The 20,741-nt window shown below is 40.8% G+C and overlaps 1 protein-coding gene across 7 annotated transcripts in view; it reads left to right on the top strand.

Moving 5' to 3' along the window:
• The window catches only part of MYO6 (myosin VI), a 527,529-nt gene that overhangs the window by 261,018 nt on the left and 245,770 nt on the right, over nt 1-20,741 (top strand). For all 7 annotated transcript variants that reach the window (XM_029595584.1, XM_029595582.1, XM_029595583.1 and 4 more), the window contains exons 15-17: nt 8,060-8,132; nt 9,570-9,697; nt 12,844-12,939. In XM_029595584.1, coding sequence (XP_029451444.1) covers nt 8,060-8,132; nt 9,570-9,697; nt 12,844-12,939 — 297 coding nt within the window. The remainder of the gene's footprint in view (nt 1-8,059; nt 8,133-9,569; nt 9,698-12,843; nt 12,940-20,741) is intronic.

The following is a 20,741-nucleotide window of genomic DNA, read 5'->3' as shown; positions in this document are numbered from 1 at the left end:
ATAGGGGCAGACTTGGACACCTTCACAGCAAAGGCATTTCTGCCTTGAGAACGAGCTCTCACTCTCACTTCTCTTGCACACCAGATACAGTCTCGTCAACGCTCAACTGTACGCCATTTCCTTGTTTTTCTGGTGCACATGGCGTCCTCAGTGTATGTTACCCCAATGGCCCGCTTGGCTATGAGAGTCATGCAGTGGACTCTAAGGTCACAATGGACTCAATCCACTCAACCACTGTCAACCATTGTCCACATCACTAACCCACTTCGTCAGTCTCTAGCTTGGTGGAAAAATCAGTCCAATCTCCTCCAAGGCCTACCTTTCCAGACTCTGGATCCTCAAATAACCCTTACCACCAATGCTTCCAACCTCGGCTGGGGAGCACATGTTGCCAATTTGCAAACTCAAGGCACCTGGTCTCCAGAGGAAGCCATACACTAAATAAATTTCCTGGAACTCCGAGCAATCAGATATGCTCTCAAAGTGTTTCAGGATCGTCTTTCCAACCAGATCATCCTGATTCAGACAGACAAACAAGTGGCCATGTGATACATCAACAAACAAGGGGGAACGGGCTCCTACCTCCTGTGTCAGGAAGCTGCACAGATATGGGCGGAGGCCCTTTCCCATTCAATGTGCCTTAGGGCCACCTACTTGCCAGGAGTGGACAATGTGTTGGCAGACAAGCTGAGTCGCACGTTTCAGCCGCACGAGTGATCCCTCAACCCCACAGTAGCGGACTCCATATTCCAATGTTGGGGTTACCCTCACATAGACCTCTTTGTGTCACCTCAAAACCGCAAAGTAGAGAACTTTTGCTCTCTCACTCGCAGCCAACACTCACTACCAAGAGATGCGTTCTCCCTCTCATGGGCCACTGGTCTCCTATATGCATTCCCTCCACTTCCACTTCTCTCAAAGACTCTCGTGAAGCTACGTCAGGACAAGGGAAGCATGATCCTGATAGCCTCTCACTGGCCACTCCAAGTGTGGTTTCTAATTCTTCAGGACCTCTCCATTTGCAGACACATTCCCCTGGGGAAGGACCTGCTTCTCATCACTCAGAACGACGGGTGCTTACGACACCCCAATCTTCAGGCCTTGTCCCTGACTGCTTGGATGTTGAACGGTTAATGTTTCAGCCACTCAACCTTTCGGAGCCAGTTTCCCATGTCCTGATTGCTTCACGGAAGCCTTTCACGAGAAAATCTTATTTATACAAATGGAACAGGTTTAAGTCATGGTGTTCCTCACTGTCCCTTGATCCCTTCACTTGTTCCACCACAAATTTTCTGGACTATCTCTGGCACTTATCAGAATCAGGTCTAAAAACTTCTTCCATCAGGATGCATGTCAGTGCAGTAGCCGACTTCCATAAAGGTGTTGGGGATGTACCCATTTCAGTACAACTCCTCGTAACACGCTTTTTAAAGGGCTTGCTCCACCTCAAAACTCCACTCACCCTCCGGCCCCTTCTTGAGACCTCAATCTGGTTTTGGGTCAGCTCATGAAACCACCATTCGAGCCTCTCCAATCCTGTGATCTTTGATATCTCGCTTGGAAAGTGATTTTTCTTTTGGCAATCATATCCGTTAGCAGAGTTAGTGAGTTATAGGCCCTAGTTACCTATCTTTCTTACATTAAACTTCTGCACGACCGGGTAGTACTCCGCACTCACCCTAAGTTTTTGCCCAAGGTAGTATCAGAGTTTCACATTAATCAATCCATTATACTACCCACCTTCTTTCCCAGGCCCCATTCTAATCCAGGAGAACAGGCTCTGCATACTCTTGACTGTAAACTGGCTCTAGCATTCTATCTAGACCGTACAGCTACCCATAGAAAATCCACCCAACTGATTGTTTCTTTCCATTCCACCAGACTGGCGAATCCTGTGGGTAAGCAGACTCTCTCCTGGTTAGCGGACTACATAGCCTTTTGTTATCAGCAAGTAGGCATTCCACTTCAAGATCGTGTTAAAGCATACTCTGTCAGGGCCATGGCAACTTCAGTAGCGCACCTACGCTCGGTGCCGCTTCCTGATATTTGTAGGGCTGCTACCTGGAGTTCTCTCCATACCTTTATAGCCCATTATTGTTTAAACAAGGCTGGAAGACAAGATTCCATCTTCGGCCAGTCTGCCTTGCGCAACCTTTTTTCAACTTGATGTACCAAGACCCTTCCGCCTGCCCGTTAGTGTTCAGGATGCCCTCTACCAAATTTCACCCCAATTGTTTTGCCTGTTGCATGTCTTGGGTACATTTGGTGCATATCTCGGACATCCTCAGCTCAGTACTCACCCATATGTGAGGACTACCATCCTGCTTGTCCTGTGAGAAAGCCAATGTTGCTTACCTATAACAGGTGTTCTCACAGGACAGCAGGATGTTAGTCCTCACGATACCCGCCTGCCACCCCGTGGTGTTGGGTTTGTTACGTTTTCTTATTTTATTTTTTGGCACTTACTATAGCTTTTAAACAAGACTGAAGAGGGACCCCTGCTGGTTGTAGGGTTAGTGCCGTCCTGGGTATGCCCAGTAGGTGCCAGTCAAAGTTCTAGAAACTTTGACAAAAGTGTTCCGTGATTGGGCTCCATCCTGTGATGTCACCCATATGTGAGGACTAACATCCTGCTGTCCTATGAGAACACCTGTTACAGGTAAGCAACATTTGCTTTTCAAAAGGTTTTAAGTGTGTAATGGACCTTTCTGTTTTATTGCCAGTAGTGGCCTTGATTTACTTTTTCAGTTAGACAATGTAGGTTGTGTTAGGGGAGGCACCATTCTGTACGACTCCTTCCCTTTGAGGGTGCTGGAATGGTAAGTTCCCTGAGGGTGATTTAAGCAGCTCTCGGTAGAGAGCTCTGTGGGCAAGGTAGTTGATTTATGAGTTATAGGAGGTGTCAGGAGCAGTTTATCTAAGTTGACTTTTGGGGCCTTCTTTTAGAGCTCTGGGCAAACCCAGTCCGTATTGTGAGAGACAGGGTCGGGGATCTGCCCTGTCCATCCACTTCTTGATGGATAGAGACTGTATCCTGGGATCATTTTGGGATGTTTCATAGACTTTGATTTGAGGGAAGCCTGGTGGGAGCCCTGGACACTGCCTGGTTGTAGGGTATGAGGAACTCTGAGTCCCAGGCTAGGGAACATCTGCTCCTTTGCCACCTCTGTGAGGACAGAGGACTGGCAGTGACCTGGTGCCCAGGACCTTCTGGTGGTTTGCCTCAGTTTGGGGAAGAAGACTTTAGTTGAAAAAAAAAAAAGATCTGGGAGGAAGTTTTGGCTGCCCCTCTTCCTACACATCTAAGGAACATCTGGATTTGCTGGTTCCTAAGGAGGATCCCTCCTATCAGGGATTCGATACAGTGAGAGACAAAAAGAAAAGCCACCAACTAACGGTGAGTAAGAGTCAATTGAGACCATTGAGAACACCCAGTTTGGAGTCATCACCCCTGGAGAGAGAGAGAGTTTTAATTCTCTGTGCAGATACAGCATTTATATCTTTTACCAGTTTTTTGGAAGGGGTTATCTGGCTCAGCTGAGGGTACCCTGCCCACCTGGGAACTCCACTTGACCCAAGTCCTGGAGGGTGGATGTTTTCCTTCCCCTGGTAACTGAGATCCATGCACAGATAAAGGGAGTAAAGACTGTAAGCAATGAGAAATTCTATGGTGTTGAGGACTGAGCTTTTGTACCATATTTTAGTTGATTATACACCAGTAAAGTCTTTTATTTTGATCACTAAATAAAAGCCTCCAGTGTATTCTTTTTGGCACATACAAGGCAGGTAATGTACCTCTGCCCCAGGGAAAACAAGCCTAAAAAAAGTTACCCTTAGCACTCTGGGCCTTGAAAGAGACATGTTTCCCCCCCACCAGTAAAGGATCCAGGCCTTACGGGTAAAAGATTGTGTAGTAGCTAGCCAGGAGTGGCTCTGGCTCCAGCCCCAAAGAGACACCAATCTTTTATGACCTCATCAGTAGTCAGCAGCCACCTAAAGATGGGGTTACATGTGCTTAAATGGGCTTTTGGAGTTACATGCTTAACTCCTTTGAAAATTCACTCCACTATAATTGTTATATTTTTTGTGTAAAATGTGTGTAACTTTATGAGATGGGAGGAGAAAGAATGTGCTATCTTGCATTACAAACATATGCTCATAATTTTGGGGCAGAAATACGCAGTATTTTATAGATTGTGAGCTCCCACCACACTAGTTATAAAATAACTAGCATGAGCCCACTTACATGCACATTTGGTAATTTATGCAGACTATTGAAAATTGAGCTCTGTGATATGCTGGATACTTTTGACCTAGGAGACAAGATGGTGGACTTGGTGGATCTTAGTTTGATCCAGCATGGCATTTATTGTGTTCTTATGTGAATGGCATACAAGACTTTTTGTACTTCTGAAAAGTTTTGCCAAGCACATGGTCTTTGGCATCATTAATTGCTGTGATTTTATTTGTTGAACTTTATTATTAACTTTATGCTGTACGGCAGGAGCTATAAACCTTTATCCTTTCTGAATTTGAAAAATATCCTGGCTTTTAATTTAAATGCGTTTCTTGAAAGGGTTTTTTTTTTTTTTTGGTATGTTCACGTTTCACCCTTTTGGTTATACAATATCTGACTTAGACTGTGCTTAGTCAAATGAATAGACATTTGGCAGTGAGCCTAGTAGGCTATTACAGATACAGATGTTCTTAGACCCATTATATTAAGGTAATGAAACAAGGTAATCTGTGTCTGTTCAGCTCAGTGTTAGGAATGAAAATGTTAAAATGAAAATGAATAGAAAAATTGCAATTAACATTTGCCTTCACAACTTAGACACTTTTGTAAGCAGAAGTGTCCCTGGGCTTTCCAAAAACATTTTCATAATCATTTTTTGTTGAGTGTGTATGTGTTTTCCACATTTTTCTCACTTCTGCTATTTCTGCCAAGCTCTCCCTACCTTCCTTTCTCAGATGGCATTCCCAGGCTACTCGGGGTACCCTTGCCAGCTTGAAGGCTGAAGGGTCGCTGCTGCCCCTGAGTTGCAGCCACAGGAACACTTACTGGCTAGCAGGGGCTGCCGTTAGTAACACTAGCCATCTTCCTTGCCTTCCCCAGGCCTGAGCGCATCACTTCTATGGCACATTCAGGCATGATTGGCCACAGGAGAGAGGGGCAGTGAACCCAGATTGCCCTCACTGCAGCCTGTACTACAGAGCTGACTCTATTGCTAATCATCTTTTTATTAATTAGTTAAAGGCGATGAGATGTAAAGACTTTTTTACTTAATGTGCAGGTATCCAATAGACATACTAACCCGCTGGGATTTTAGGATGTTCCTGGTGGGGCCCCACACTCTGATATCTACCACAGCGAATGCAGCAATGTAGGGACCTGGTGGAATCCAGATATCTGGCCCAACAGCTGATCATTTCCCATCTCCATAAGCCTTAGAGAGAAGGAAGAAGAGCATAAGAAGTAAGAAATTGCCATGCTGGGTCAGACCAAAGGTCCATCAAGCCCAGCATCCTGTTTTCAACAGAGGCCAAACCAGGCCACAAGAACCTGGCAAGTACCCAAACACTAAGAAGATCCCATGCTACTGATGCCAGTAATAGCAGAGGCCATTCCCTAAGTCAGCTTGATTAATAGCAGTTAATGTACTTCTCTTCCAAGAACTTATCCAAACCTTTTTTGAACCCAGCTACACTAACTGCACTAACTACATCCGCTGGAAACAAATTACAGAGCTTAATTGTGCATTGAGTGAAAAAGAATTTTCTCCGATTAGTCTTAAATGTGCTACTTGCTAACTTCATGGAGTGCCCCTTAGTCCTTCTATTATCCGAAAGTGTAAATAACCAATTCACATCTACTTGTTCAAGACCTTTCATGATTTTAAAGACCTCTATCATATCCCCCCTCAGTCATCTCTTCTCTAAGCTGAACAGCCCTAACCTCTTCAGCCTTTCCTCATAGGGGAGCTGTTCCATCCCCTTTATCATTTTGATTGCCCTTCTCTGTACCTTCTCTATTGCAACTATATCTTTTTTGAGATGCGGTGACCAGAATTGTACAGAGTATTCAAGCTTCGAGGTCACCATAGAGCGATACAGAGGCATTATGACATTTTCCATTTTATTAACCATTCCCTTCCTAATAATTTCTAACATTCTGTTTGCTTTTTTGACTGCTGCAGCACACTAAGCTGACTAGTTCAAAGTATTATCCACTATGATGTCTAGATCTTTTTCCTGTGTGGTAGTTCCTAATATGGAACCTAACAGTGTGTAACTACAGCAAGGGTTATTTTCCCCTATATGCAACACCTTGCACTTGTCCACATTAAACTTCATCTTCCATTTGGATGCCCAATCTTCGAGTCTTGCAAGGTCCTCCTGCAATGTATCACAATCCGCTTGTGATTTAACTATTCTGAATAATTTTGTATCATCTGCAAATTTGACAACCTCACTTGTCGTATTCCTTTCCAGATCATTTATTAATATATTGAAAAGCACCAGTCCAAGTACAGATCCCTGAGGCACTCCACTGTTTACCCTTTTCCACTGAGAAAATTGACCATTTAATCCTACTCTCTGTTTCCTGTCCTTTAACCAGTTTGTAATCCATGAAAGGACATCGCCTCCTATCCCATGACTTTTTAGTTTTCTTAGAAGCCTCTCATGAGGGACTTTGTCAAACGCCTTCTGAAAATCCAAGTACACTACATCTACCGGTTCACCTTTATCCACGTTTATTAACCCCTTCAAAAAAATGAAGCAGATTTGTGAGGCAAGAAAAATAGTTGTGGCTGGGCCATCAACCAGAAAGAAAATAGTCTTCTTTCTCCCATCCCTCCTCACCATGGCTTTGGTTATAGACCTGATTACCTCTCTCTCATCCACATTTACCTGAAGCCACTGCTCTGCTCTGCCATCTCCAGAATCCTAAGACTGCAGGTGGAAGAGGGGTGTGCAGTGGTGCGGTTGCATCCCCTCTTTTGTGGTGTGGGACCAAGCACGAGGAGAGCTGGAGCAGGCTTTGTTCAGTGATTAGGCACACTAGATCTCTTCATTTTCCATCATATTTTACTTCTGTGAAGAGCCTTCTCTGCGTATGAATACCGAAGCATATCTAACATAAAGCTTGTGAAGCAAACTGACTCACAATTGGTTGGGCAACTTTTTGCATCCATAATTTGCCATGTCATAATCTTTTATTTTTCATTTAGGAAAAATAAATGTTTATATATTGGATTCATTTTGACAGACATTACAGCAGACAAATTTCCAACTTTTGCTAATTCTACCCCTTTGTGTTTCTTTGTCAGCCTGGGAAATAGGGGTGCACTTATCATGCTGAGGAGGTCTTTAGACCAGCAAAATTTAAGATAGCTCCTTTCAAAGGCTCTATTAAGCCTTCTGGTTGAGTGAAAAATAAAATTTTTTTAACCTATATCTCTTTGGTTCTTATTTTTATTCCCTGACATCCTTATTCCTTCTTATGTCATTGCTATGTTCATTATAAAAGTTAACTTGCCCAATTAACCACATGTGTGCGCCATGGGTTTAATTATTTTTTTCTTTTCTTAGCTGTTGATGTACTAAGATTTATCTGTCACGTGTATTGAGCTATGTATAACTTTAATGCCACGAGCTTTATATGGGAACCTCTGGCAAAACAAAAATTGAAGTTGCCTAAGAAAAACAAGTTGTAACAAAAATCAATCTATGTGTATATCTTTTTTTTTTTCTCCATCTAAAATGTCCCCACCCCAGATGGCATGCTTGGGGAGCACTAGAAACCCTTGCCGGCCCAAGATGGGAGGGCATGCTTTCTCTCAGTTATACTGCTGTTCCAATGATAGCAGTGCACTCCCTGTGAATGTGCACAGCACGCTCAGGCCCGACCAGTCCCAATGGACGAGGGAGGCAAGCCTGAGATTGGCCCTCAGAAGAACTATTCTATGATATACATCCCCACTAATTTACACAGGAGACACAAATTTAGAAACATGAAAACTAAAAATCTAAATACATCCTCTTTCTTTTTATTTAGGAGCAAGAACTGTATCAGAAGGAAGGCCTTGGAGTCAATGAAGTGCATTATGTGGATAATCAGGACTGTATAGGTATGATATATAATGAAACAGCTGGAACCATGTGAAGCAGAATATGAACTTATTCTCTTAATGAAGTAATGAACAGTTTGCTCATTTTAAAAACACCCACTCAACTTTTATTTAATACAATACCATGGGAAAATCTCCCAAATAGAGGTTGACTTGGCTAAAACAATCCCATAAAAAACCTTGAGCTAAAAAAACCCCAAGAAAAAATTTCCCAACCAAGTGTTAGTCCACACTATGGAGTGAGAGCAAGGGTCGCAAGAAGTAGGAGAAATTCAAAGTTAAAAAAAAGAAAGGGAAGGACTCACCGATGCCCTCCATCACAGACTACATTACAAGTTGTTATGAATACAGTTTACAAAGCCATTTATGCAGGTAAAAGCTAGTTGTATGGTAATTACCCTCTATCCATGTGTTCTGAGAGGAGGCATTCCTGGCAACATCTTTTGAGGGGCGGGAGGAAAAACATGTGTAGATCGCATTTTCAAATCTTCGTATGTACTTTTCCTCATCTGCTTGTAGATAAAGCAGATGCAAATGACCACTTATACTTTGTACCTGTGGTAAATTTTTAAGGTGACATTTGCACATACTTTGGTTTTGAGCATTGGTGCAAAGCTGCTTGGGTAAAAAAAAAAGTACCCAATGTGGACATTTTGAAAAATGTCCCGTAGAGCTTCCAAAAATATCCATACAATCAGGATCTGAGATCATAGCATTTTTTCTAAATTATTGTTATGCATTGTAGACTTTTTCTGAAGAAAGATAAACTGTTCAGGATTCTAAAAATTAATTTTCTTGAAATGTAATCTTATATTTAGATAGATAACTCAGTGAAAAACTGACCTCATATTAATAATAGTATACTTTAAAGCCAGAAATATTTTTCTTCTTTCTTGGGTGATATAGCTAACGACAAGATATTATCAGACTTTCATAGTTTCATGGAGTGCCCTCTAATCCTAGTACTATTTGAACAGGCAAATGCCGTGCTGTATTGATTTACTCCAAACCATTCATAAGAACTAAAGATATGCCATGCTGGGTCAGACCAGTGACATATCTGAAAAATTAACACAACACAAAAGCAGCAAAACAGGGAAGCCCAAAGGAGAAGGAAGCCACTGGGCTAAAAAAAAAAAAAAAAAGTATGCACAAAATGGCACAACTGTGTACATGTGTAAAACCTTTTTAATAAGCTAAAGAAACCTGAAAGAAACCCAGACCAATCAGGAAGATTCAGAAGTTTGCTTAACTTATTAAAGAGATATTATACATTTACCAAATTGTGTGCCAGTTTTTGTTTGTGTTATGAATGTTCCATTTGGTTAGGTCCAGGTATATTTCTCTGCTCTATAATATTGTAGCATTGGGTTTTTTGGGGGGCTGGTTCCATTTTAGAGGATTGCAAACCTGTACATTTTTGTTTGATTATAACAGATTTGATTGAAGCAAAATTAGTGGGTGTGCTGGATATTTTGGATGAAGAAAACCGACTTCCCCAGCCAAGTGACCAGCACTTTACATCTGAAGTACATATGAAGCACAAAGACCATTTCCGGCTCACTGTAGGTTTTCTCATAATGATGGTTTGTCTCTTTTTGCAGTAGGCCTTTAATTCACACAGGCATATGCCATTACTCTGTAAATGTTCTAGACAGTATGACTGAGTAATAGTACATATAGCTATGCAAATTTTCATGATAGTAACAAAAGGCCACATTTAGAGGAATTTGTTAAAATTATTAGCATATTCATAATAAGGCCTGAGTTCAGCTATGTGCCAACAGCTCTGCTTGCTTTTCAGCTGTCCAACCAAAAGTGAAAGAGAGAACATTTTGCAGTCTCATAGAGTTCAAATTCTTTAAAGACTAGCTTTAGGGCCCATCAAAAATGACAAGGCAGCAAAAAAAAAAAAAAAAGGCTTTTACATGCCTACATTGACCCTAGTGACTACCTCTACTCCCATCTCAGCAGTTGAAAGTGCATAAAAAGTGTAGAAAATTGTCATCTTTGGGTTAATATACTAATGTAAAGGGACAGGTTTTGGTAAGATATCAGAACTAGACCATGAGGAAACAAAATCAGTCAGGAAATGCCTCACAAATTTAGCATATAGAAATCAAAAATAAAGGCAATGTATATGTATTTCATTTGTGCTTTATCGTATTGCGCACAAAAGAATCCCCCAAAAACAAATTATTGGAGAAAAAAGAAAAAAAGCACTTTGGCTTTTAAACAAACCATACCATAAATCTAATTTTGCATTTTAACTGAAATCAATTTATTTATTGTTTTAAGGTATTTGCAATAAACTTTTTTCAATATTTTTTACATAAAACCAATCATATTTGTTAAGCCCTTGTGATGATATATTGCTTGTTATTTCATACAAACACCTTAACAACTTTCAAAAAACCATATCAACCTTAACCCAACTATTAATAGCCCTCAACACTATTCTACTCCTAACCTCGATCTATCCCTGAAATACTTTGCATTTCCGATCAACTGATTTTGCTTTCTCCTCGTCCTCCTGCAATAACCATTGCTCCACAGACTGACAGAAATTTTGCCTAGGACCAGATGAGAAATCAGTTGATCGGAAATGCAAAGTATTTCAGGGATAGATCGAGGTTAGGAGTAGAATAGTGTTGAGGGCTATTAATAGTTGGGTTAAGGTTGATATGGTTTTTGGAAAGTTGTTAAGGTGTTTATATGAAATAAGCAATATATCATCACAAGGGATTAATAAATATGCTTGGTTTTATGTAAAAAATATTGAAAACATTTATTGTTTTAATGTATTTGCAAAAAATAAATTGATTTCAGTTAAAATGCAAAATTAGATTTATGGTATGGTTTGTTTGAAAGCCAAAGTGCTTTTTTTTCTTTTTTCTCCAATAATTTGTTTTTGGGGGATTCTTTTGTATATATAGATACACACACACACACACACACACACACACACACATATACTCAATTTCTAAGGCCTCATATCAGTGCACACAGTGCTTTCCATAGGATGAAGTATTATGTTAAAGTGATCCTCCACTACCGTGCTTTCACTTTGTCTGTTTTTGATTCAGGCTGTATACAGTATGGATTTCCTTAATGTATGTATGTATGTATGGATTTCCTTAATGTTAAGGGTATACAATTAATGCACATTTGCGTAAATCACAGGTGTGATATGCAGTGCAGTAATGCAAGTTACCCTTCTGTCTCCCTTTTTTAAAAATATGGACACCTTAAATCTGTTTCTCCTGATATATGTGTGTTAAATGCTTAGATTCACAGGATTGCCATGCAGTCAGTATGTGAGGCCACCCAGATAGTCATCTCTAGACCCACATTTTCAAAGGGAAACTTCAAAAGGAGTTTCCCTTTGAACATGAGCTTGCAAGCCCTACAAACCAGTGTTTCTCAACCTTTTGTATACCAAGGACTGGATAGCTCCCTTCCTAAGGTTACGTAGACTGGTGGTAATGCTGATGAATAATGGGGGTCAGGGGAGGGGAAAATTAAAAAGAGAGGCTTAGTGGAAGATATACTCCTTTCTGTATCTGGTATTTAATCTTATGAATCAACCCTGCAGCTGGTCTGTGTCATTTTAAGAAGGTACCTAGGCAGTTTAATGAAATTGTTTAAAAGAAAATTGCTCTTATAAAAAAAAAAAAAAAAAAAAATCTCTCTACCCTTCCTTTTCCTAGCCAGCCAAGAATATTGTCCTCAGAAAAAAAAAATACCTCCCTTTTCCTACTAGCCAGCCACTAGTTGATTATTGAACAAAAATTCCTCCTTCTCTTTTGCTCCTCATCCAGTCAGCCACCAGTTGGTCAATTAAAAATATAAGAAAAAAATCCCTCTCTTTCTCTCCTCCCCAGTGAGCCATCAGCTCTTTGTTAAAAAACAAAACAAAAACATGATATCCCTTCTGTTCTCTCCCTCCAGCAACACTTCCACAATTAATACCTCTGCCACATGGACTCCCCCTCAGATCTCTAGGAAGGGGAGCAACTGCAGCTGAATGTTAGCAAGCTGTAATGAGACCGTCTGCATCTGCTTGCCTCTTAGGCCCTGCTGTGGCTTGTTTCCTCCTGGCATCTGTATGGAAGGTAGAACCTGAGAGAGGAGCAGAGGCTGACTCAGTCTCATGCCGGCTTTTTAACATTCAACTGCAGCAGCTTCCCTTTTAGAATTGGGGCCTCGGGACTAATCCCAACTGGAAATAAAAAGTCTGTAGGAGAAGGCAAGCAGGAGAGAGATAGGAAAAGTCTTTGCTGCTGTGGTGCATGGTGCAGTGCACAGCTGGAAAGCAGGTCTTGCTTTCTCCTTCGTCCTCCTGCTGTAACCATTGCTCCACAGACTGACAGAAATTCTGCCTAGGACCAGACAAGAACCACCTCTACACACCGCGAGGTGGCAGAAAATTGCCTTCACTAGGTATAAAATCAGTTTTTCATTAGTAGTCCCAAAGTATTCCTTTTTTTGTTTGTTTTTCACACGTTTTTAATATGTAGCATTATCGCTTTCCTTAATCGAATAATAGCCATGACAATTAAGGAACAGTTAAAATGATGGTTGTAACTTGTACTGCAGAAGTACTTCTGATGGCAAATGTTTATTCTGGGGAGACTTGCCTTTCTTTTCAGGTTCTGAGACTGAGTCTTTCTTTGAAGAGCCTTGATTGATGATTGATTTGTGATTACAGATTCCCAGGAAGTCTAAGTTGACTGTCCATAGAAATGTCAGAGATGACGAAGGATTTATCATTAGACATTTTGCTGGAGCTGTGTGCTATGAAACGGTATGTAGAGTCTGTTTTGCCTGTACTAATATCAATGTGATAAATTACTAATAAGGTAAATGTTGATGAGATATGTTCTTTTTAGTTTTATACATTGTTTATTTCTGAAAATGAACAGACTTTGTGTGATCCGATGTCTTAAATGTGATCTACAACCATTTTTGAAGGCAGTAGTTCCTCCTATCTATCACAAAATACAAAGTTGATGAGTAGTGTACGACCCTTACTAGGGCTGAAAAAAAAATCGGGGTATCTACAATTTTGCTACTGCGCCTGGGTGGAAGAAACACCGCCGATGTCTGGGGTTGACCCGAGAAGCTGCTTCTGCTGACATCTTCAGAGGCCAATCCCAATTGCCACTGCTGGCAAAACTCAAGCCGAGATCCTGTGGCTTGGAGTTGCCTCCTGTCTCTAGGCCTTGTACTGGAAGGAAGCAATGAAGAGAGAGGGAGCATACCGGGAAGATGGGAGAGAGGAGTGAACACTGGGAGGGAACAAGAAAGGAGGAGAGAGTGAGGGAAGGAGGACGTGGATAGGAGTGGGGGAAGATGGAGAAAGTGTGGATGGAGAGTGGAAGAAGCTGAAGAAGAGAATAATTTCTTGGAATGGAGGGGAAAGTATAAGGAGAGAACAGAGGAAAACCAAAACAAGTTTAGAAAGGTGTACTTCACAGAGCACACACAATTGATAAAGGCATTCTTTAGCTCCAGTAGATAGATGCAGGTAACTGTCATACCCTCGATCCTCTCTTATCCCCCAAAGAAAATCCTCCTCTGACATTGTGCAGCTGGAGGAGCCCTCTTAGTTTAGCCCCAGTATTAGCACTCTCACCCCCTTCTCGACTACACAATGAAACACACACAGACTGATGTCAAGAACACTTCCGTTAATGCAAAAACTTCTCTTGTGGAAGGATAGAGCCATAGCCCAGCTTACATTCAATTTTAGTCACCCACAAGCAATAACAGAAACAAACTCTCAAACAAAACAGCATCATCTGTGAAAATAGACCCCAGGGGGGGTGATCAGCGCTTGTTTGATATAGCCCTGCCTCAGACTACACCCACCCCCAAGCTGTAAAAGTTTTTTTTCCTGCATCTTGATTGCTTGACTTCATAATTAAGCATCTGTAATCCATAAAAGACAGAGAGCTCTAGTGCTACTTATACCCCTCCCCATCTGCTGTCAAAGTGGTGATTGACCTTTGATCTTATCTTGTCTGCTCTGCTGCTGACAGGCTTCAGTGGCTGTGACTTTCGCCAATGCCCAGAGTGACTGCTGTCTTGCTTTAATAGGGCATTTGCCCATGCAGGCTGGTCACCCTCGCTCCTGCCAGCGCTGTGACAGTCTTATGTACCCCTCAGCTAAGACCCCCCCTCTCTTACCACAGGAGGGTGGGCAGGGAATATCTTGAGCCAATCTGCTGGCAAAAAAAAGGGGGATTCCCCTGCTTTTACCGCTCCTTATGAGTCCTCCTGTGGGCTCCGCCTACCATCCTGGCCCACCCCCTCCTTCCTTCTACCTTTCCCATTCTGCCCACTCATGAATCCATTCCCCTTCCTCTTCCCTTCCCCTTCTTACGAGGGCTGCCTGTTGCTGCTCATGTTGTGCCTTCCTGGCCTATGGTAGGTGTGCTTTCCCGCAGCCCCTCCTTCTCCTTACCCCATTCTGCTGGCTCATGATCAAACTGACAGTGCTTTGGGCTGCATCCTCCTCCTTTGAAACTTTGGTCTGATTTGTTTTGTGAAGTGTGTGTGTGCGTGTGAGATGGTGGGGGGGGGGGGGTGCATATCTGCTCCTGCTTCCAGTGGGAGAACGTCTTTGTGTTGGAGGGGTTGTGGAGGATGTGTGTGGGAAGGAGTTTATGGAAGGGAGTGGGGAGAGAATGTGTGTGTCAGCCACTGATGGAGGAACGTATGGGTGCCAGCACTCTTGGTGCTTGAGCATCCCCAATATTCAGCAAACTCTTTCACCATGTCTATGGAGGGATAATATGTATTGAGTTTAGCATTCCCCAAACATTTTGAAAAGTTGGCTCTTACTCCTGCAACTGTTGAAGAGAGGGAATGCAAACGTTTGCTTATTAGCTTCTTTTTCAGGGTCCTTTTTCATGCACGCATGCGTGAACAGTTCATGCATGTAAAATTCATGTGTTCAGTAAATTGTGTGCATGCATTTTCTACCTCTGGATTTATACATGTATATTTTCCTGTCTGCATATTTTATGTATGTATGTAGTTACGTGTGTAAATGTAACATACTGTTGTAGCAATTTAAAACAGCCATTTACGTACCTGAAGTGTTCTTGCACATGAATATCCTATGTATATTGTATCAATTTTCAAAAACCCACTTAAAAGGATAAACTGCATTTACACGTGTAAAACCCAATTTTAAGCATGTAAATATTTTTTAAAATCAGGTCCATAGAAGATAACTTTCAAACAAATGTGCACAGTGGCGTATACACATGTATATGGCTGCACATAGTAATGGACGGCCGGCGTCATCTTTAAAAATGGCGCGGGCCATCCAGTGCTCCTACCATGTGACAGGGGCCGGCCAATGGCACGGATACCCTGTCACAAGGTAAGGGCAAAGGGCCATTGGTGCCATTTTTATTATTGGCAGCCGATGGCCCGAGTGTGGGAGATCGCTCCCGGGACCACCACTGGACCACCAGGTAATTGAAAACGTTTTTTTTTTTTTGGGGGGGAGGGTCGGGAGGGTGGGGGAAGCTAAGGGAGCTGTTTTGAAGTGTCGGGGTGGGTTTTTTGTTTATCGGCTCAGGCGCAGCCGATTAAACAAAAAAAAAAATCAATCGGGCCGCACGAAAAAGAATTCACGATGTGAATCGGAACTGATTCCGGTTCCGATTCACATCTCTACTAAGTAATACCAGATTGATCTGGAAACTTTTTCTTTTACTCCTTTCTTATAGGCTGGAAGGATGGATAAGACTTACTTTGAACAAAAATCCCCTTAAGTATACTTAACTGCAAAAATCTCTATAAGAGATATGTCATCCACCACTGGGTGTTTGCTAAAAAGTATTCTGTGGGGTGAATTTTAAGAGCTTTGTTTGTCTGAAAAGGTCCATATATGCGAGGGTTGCGCGTGAGCAATGCGTATTTTAAAAGCCACAATTTATGTGCATATGAGAGTAAAAAAAAAAAAAAAAAGGGGTGGCGGAGACAAGGTATGTCAGGGGCGTTCCAGGGCAGGGACAAAATTTCCAAGCATAAATCCATACAGCCGCAACATGTGGTGGGCTGTTAGCCACGCATTTTTACTTCTTCTCTTGAGGTGTAAGTCTGCATACATATCTATTTAGGCCTAAAATGACACTTGAGAGGTCTGGGTCAACTGGGGTGAGTGCAGGCTGAACCAGATTAGTCTGGATGACATCGAGAGGGTTTGGGCAAACTGGTGGACTACTTAGTAAAATTGGGAATGTCCATCATGAGAGCATGTTTTAAAATCTACTTATCTGTATGTGTTAAAGCCAACAAAGTCCTAAAGAAGATACGAGAAATATGTTTGCTTGAGTAACTGTTAAAATTAGGAACTCACATATGTGTGGTAGACATATTTAAAATCATATACACACAACTGCACGCACAGTTAAAAATTCCAGTGTATGTGCACTCGCATGCCCATACATGCATGTTTGGGTACCCATATGCTCATTTTAAAGTTACCATCCCTATATTGTGAGACTCTTCAGCCAAGGCTTTTGGCCTTCACTATTAAGAAACCTGAAAGGAAGCATGCCTTCTCTCTTGAAATACAAATTAAAAATCCACAAAGCCATTGGGGGTCACTTGCATTTCTGCCATCAGGCAAAAACAGGTATAACAACCTCTAATTGGGGAACTGTGTAACATATAGTACATTCTTCTGCTCTACACTGCTTTTACCTATTAGATCAGGGTTAGGCAACTCTGATCCATAAGTGCCACAAGCCAGTGAGGCTTTCAGGATATCCACACTGAATATTCATGAAATGCATTTGCATGCATTGTCTCCACTATAAGCAAATTCATCTCATGCATATTTACTGTGGTTATCCTGAAAACCTGACTGGCATGTGGCACTCAAGAAATTGAGTTGCCTATCCCTGTTTTAGCCACATAAAAATATGAATACTACTCTTTGTAATAAAGTGTTAACCCTCATAGTTCATTAGTATCTTACTTTATATCCTTGTTTTAGGCCATACTCTTTTGGTAGGGATCTCAGTGGGGCCATACATAAACAAAAAGTTCAAAATAAAAGCAAAACAAACAAGCAAAGTTTAAAAAATGCAAAAAGAAGTAAAACAAGGAAAAAATTTCCCTTGCTTCTGATAATTTTTGGCAGGTGCCTAAGTTTTCTAAATATTTTTGCACCCCAGACCTTTGCCGATAGTAAGAATGAAGAACTGCACAAGTGTTGTTTAATAGAATTCTGGTTTCGGAGAAAAACATTTCAGCTGAATAAACTTGGAGGAAAGAAAATGGCCAACAATCTCTGTCTCTTTGTAATCACTGTATTATTTTGGAGTGGCAGATACATTCCAAAGGAAAGAGGTAGTTGGTGGTGGGAGAAAAGGAGGTGAGGAGCGACAGATTGATAGTTTTCTTGGTTCCCAATTCATCTGGGTTGAAGTGCATTATGTTCACTATTTACATGGCCAAAATGATAATATGGATGATGAAATGCTAAGAGAAATAAGGGAAGCAAATCAATTTGGCAATTTAGTAATAATGGGAGATTTCAATTACCCCCTAATATTGACTGAGTAAATATAACATCAGGACTTGCTAGAGAGGTAATGTTCCTGGATGGAATAAATGACTGCTTCATGGAGCAATTGGTTCAGGAGCCCAGAAGAGAGGAAGCTATTTTAGATTTAATTCTTAGTGGAATGCAGGATTTGGTGAGAGATGTAACAGTGGTGGGGCCACTTGGCAATAGTGATCATAACATGATTACATTTGAATTAATGTCTTCTGGAGAGCAATAAGTAAATCTACAGCTCTAGCACTAAACTTTCAAAAGGGAGACTTTTATAGAATAAGGAAGATAAAAAAAAATCTGAAAGATGCATCTACAAAGGTTGAATGTATAAGAGGTGTGGACATTGTTTAAAAATACCATCTTAGAAGCACAATCCAGATGTTTTCCACTCATTAGGAAAGATGGAAGGAAGGCCAAATGACTGCCAGCTTGGTGAAAAGATGAAGTAAAAGAGGTTATTGTAGCCAAAAAAACTTCTTTCAAAAATTGGAAGAAGGATCCATCTGAAGAAAACAGGAAAAAGCATAAGCATTGGCAAGATAAATATAAAACCTTGATAATCCAGGCTAAGAGAGAATTTGAAAAGAAGCTGGCCATAGAGACAAAAATTCATAATAACTTTTTAAAACATATCCGAAGCAAGAAGCCTGCAAGGGAGTTGGTTGGACCATTAGATTATCAAGAGATTAAAGGGACACATAGGGAAGATAAGGCCATTGCGGAAAGACTAAATTAATTCCTTGCTTCGGTGTTTGCAAGTGAAGATGTTGGTATCCTTTCCATAGACTGTTTTCAAGGGTGATGAATCAGATGAACTGAACCAAATCATGGTGAACCTGGTAGATGTAGTAGGCCAGATTGACAAACTGAAGAGCAGCAAATTGTCTGGACCAGATGGTATACACCCCCAGGCTCCTGAAAGAACTCAAATATGAAACTTAAGATCTTTTCTAGTAATTTGTAACCTATCATTAAAATCGTCCATTGCACCTGAAGATTGAAAGGTGTCCAATATAATCCTGATATTTAAAAAGGGCTCCAGCATTGATCTGAGAAACTATAAACCAGTGAATCTGACTTCAGTGACAGGAAAAATCATGGAAACTATTTTAAAGAACAAAATCACAGAACAAATATTGGTAGATAAACATGGTTTAATGGGTCACAGCCAGTATGGATTTACCCAAAAGAAGTCTTGCTTCACATATCTACTACATTTTTTTGAAGTGTTTAATTAACTTGGATAAAGGTGAACCAGTAGATGTAATGTATTTGGATTTTCAGAAGGTGCTTGACAAAGTCCCCATGAGAGGCTTCTAAGAAAATTAAAAAGTCATGGGATAGGAGATAATGTACTTTTCTGGATTGCAAACTGGTTAAATGACAGGAAACAGAGTAGGGTTAAATGTCAGTTTTCTGAGTGGAGAGAGGTAAATATTGGAGTGCATCAGGGATCTGTACTTGAACCGGTGCTTTTTAATATATTTATAAGCGATCTGGAAAGGGTGATCAAATTTGCAGATAAGACAAAATTATTCAGAGTAGTTAAATCACAAACATATAGTGATAATTTGCAGGAGGACCCTGTGAAACTGGAAGATTAGGCATCCAAATAGCAGATGAAATTTAAAGTGGAGAAGTGCAAGGTGATGCATATAGGGGAAAATAACACATTCGATAGTTATACGATGTTAGGTTTCATGTCAGGAAAAAGATCTAGATGGCATAGTGGACGATACATTGAAATTATTAGTTTTATGTGCTGTGGCGGTCAAAAGAAACAGAATGTTAGGAATTATTAGGAAGGGAATGGTGAATAAAATGGAGAATGTCATAATGCCTCTGTATCACTCCAGGGTGAGACCACATCTTGAGTACTGCCTTCAGTTCTGGTCACCGCATTTCAAACAAAATATAGATGTACTGGAGAAGGTACAGAGAAGAATAACCAAAATGATAAAGGGGATGGAATGGCTCCCCTATAAGGAAAGGCTAAAGAGGCTAAGGCTGTTCAGCTTGGAGAAGAGATAACTGAGGGAGGTATATAAGGGAGGTCTATAAAATCATGAGAGGACTAGAATGGGTAAATGCGAATCTGTTTTTTACTCTTTCAGAAAATAGAAGGACTAGGGGGCACTCCATAAAGTTAGCAAGTAGCACAGTTAAAACAAATCAGAAAAAAATTATTTTTCACTCAGTGCATAATTAAGCTCCAGAGGATGTGGTTATAGTAGTTAGCTTAGCTCGTTTAAAAAATGTTTGGACAAGTTCCTGGAGGAGAAGTCCATAAATTGCTATTAGTCAAATTGTCTTAGGGAATAGCCACTGCTTATTACAGGCATTAGTAGCATGGGATTTATTTATAAGAATTTCCTCACTTGTGCATGTAAATGCTGACAATTTCCAGCTGTTCACGTTAAAATTAGGATCACATATACATGCCCGTGGCCTATTTTAGAACATGTACGCATACTTGTGCTCAGGATATAAGATTTTGGTGTATGTGGCTGCATGCCCATATAAAATGTATATATGGGTATGCACATGCTCCTTTTAAAGTTACTGTCTAAGTACTGTGATCATCCTTATGGCACTTTTGAATTCTGCTGCACATTATAGTCAGAGCTTTAATAGTGGGCATTTAATAATTTAGAAAAAGGGATTTAGTATTTTTGTGTCTGGGTTGGCTAGGTGTTCATCTTTTCTGTATGGATAACTGGACTCTTGCTGTGTGATATCTGTAATGTCAGCTGAATGAGTTTTCAATTTTTTTTTTTTCAGAGTGGTAGTCGTGGAATATGTTTGCAAAAAGCTTTTCTGTGTACATCTATGGGCCTATTTGATAGGAGGTTACAGTGTGAATAAGTGCAAAGCCATGCATTTAGGAGAGCAGAAATTCAACGGATATTTATTTATTTATTTATTTTATTTATTTATTGTTTTTGTTATACCGAGTTTCATGATAGGCATCACATCAACCCGGTTTACAAATAACAAGGAGTGTAAAGCATAACGTAACG

Source organism: Rhinatrema bivittatum, chromosome 3, assembly GCF_901001135.1.
Source record: "Rhinatrema bivittatum chromosome 3, aRhiBiv1.1, whole genome shotgun sequence".
NCBI lineage: Eukaryota > Metazoa > Chordata > Amphibia > Gymnophiona > Rhinatrematidae > Rhinatrema > Rhinatrema bivittatum.
This window is presented reverse-complemented; position numbering and strand designations above follow the sequence as displayed.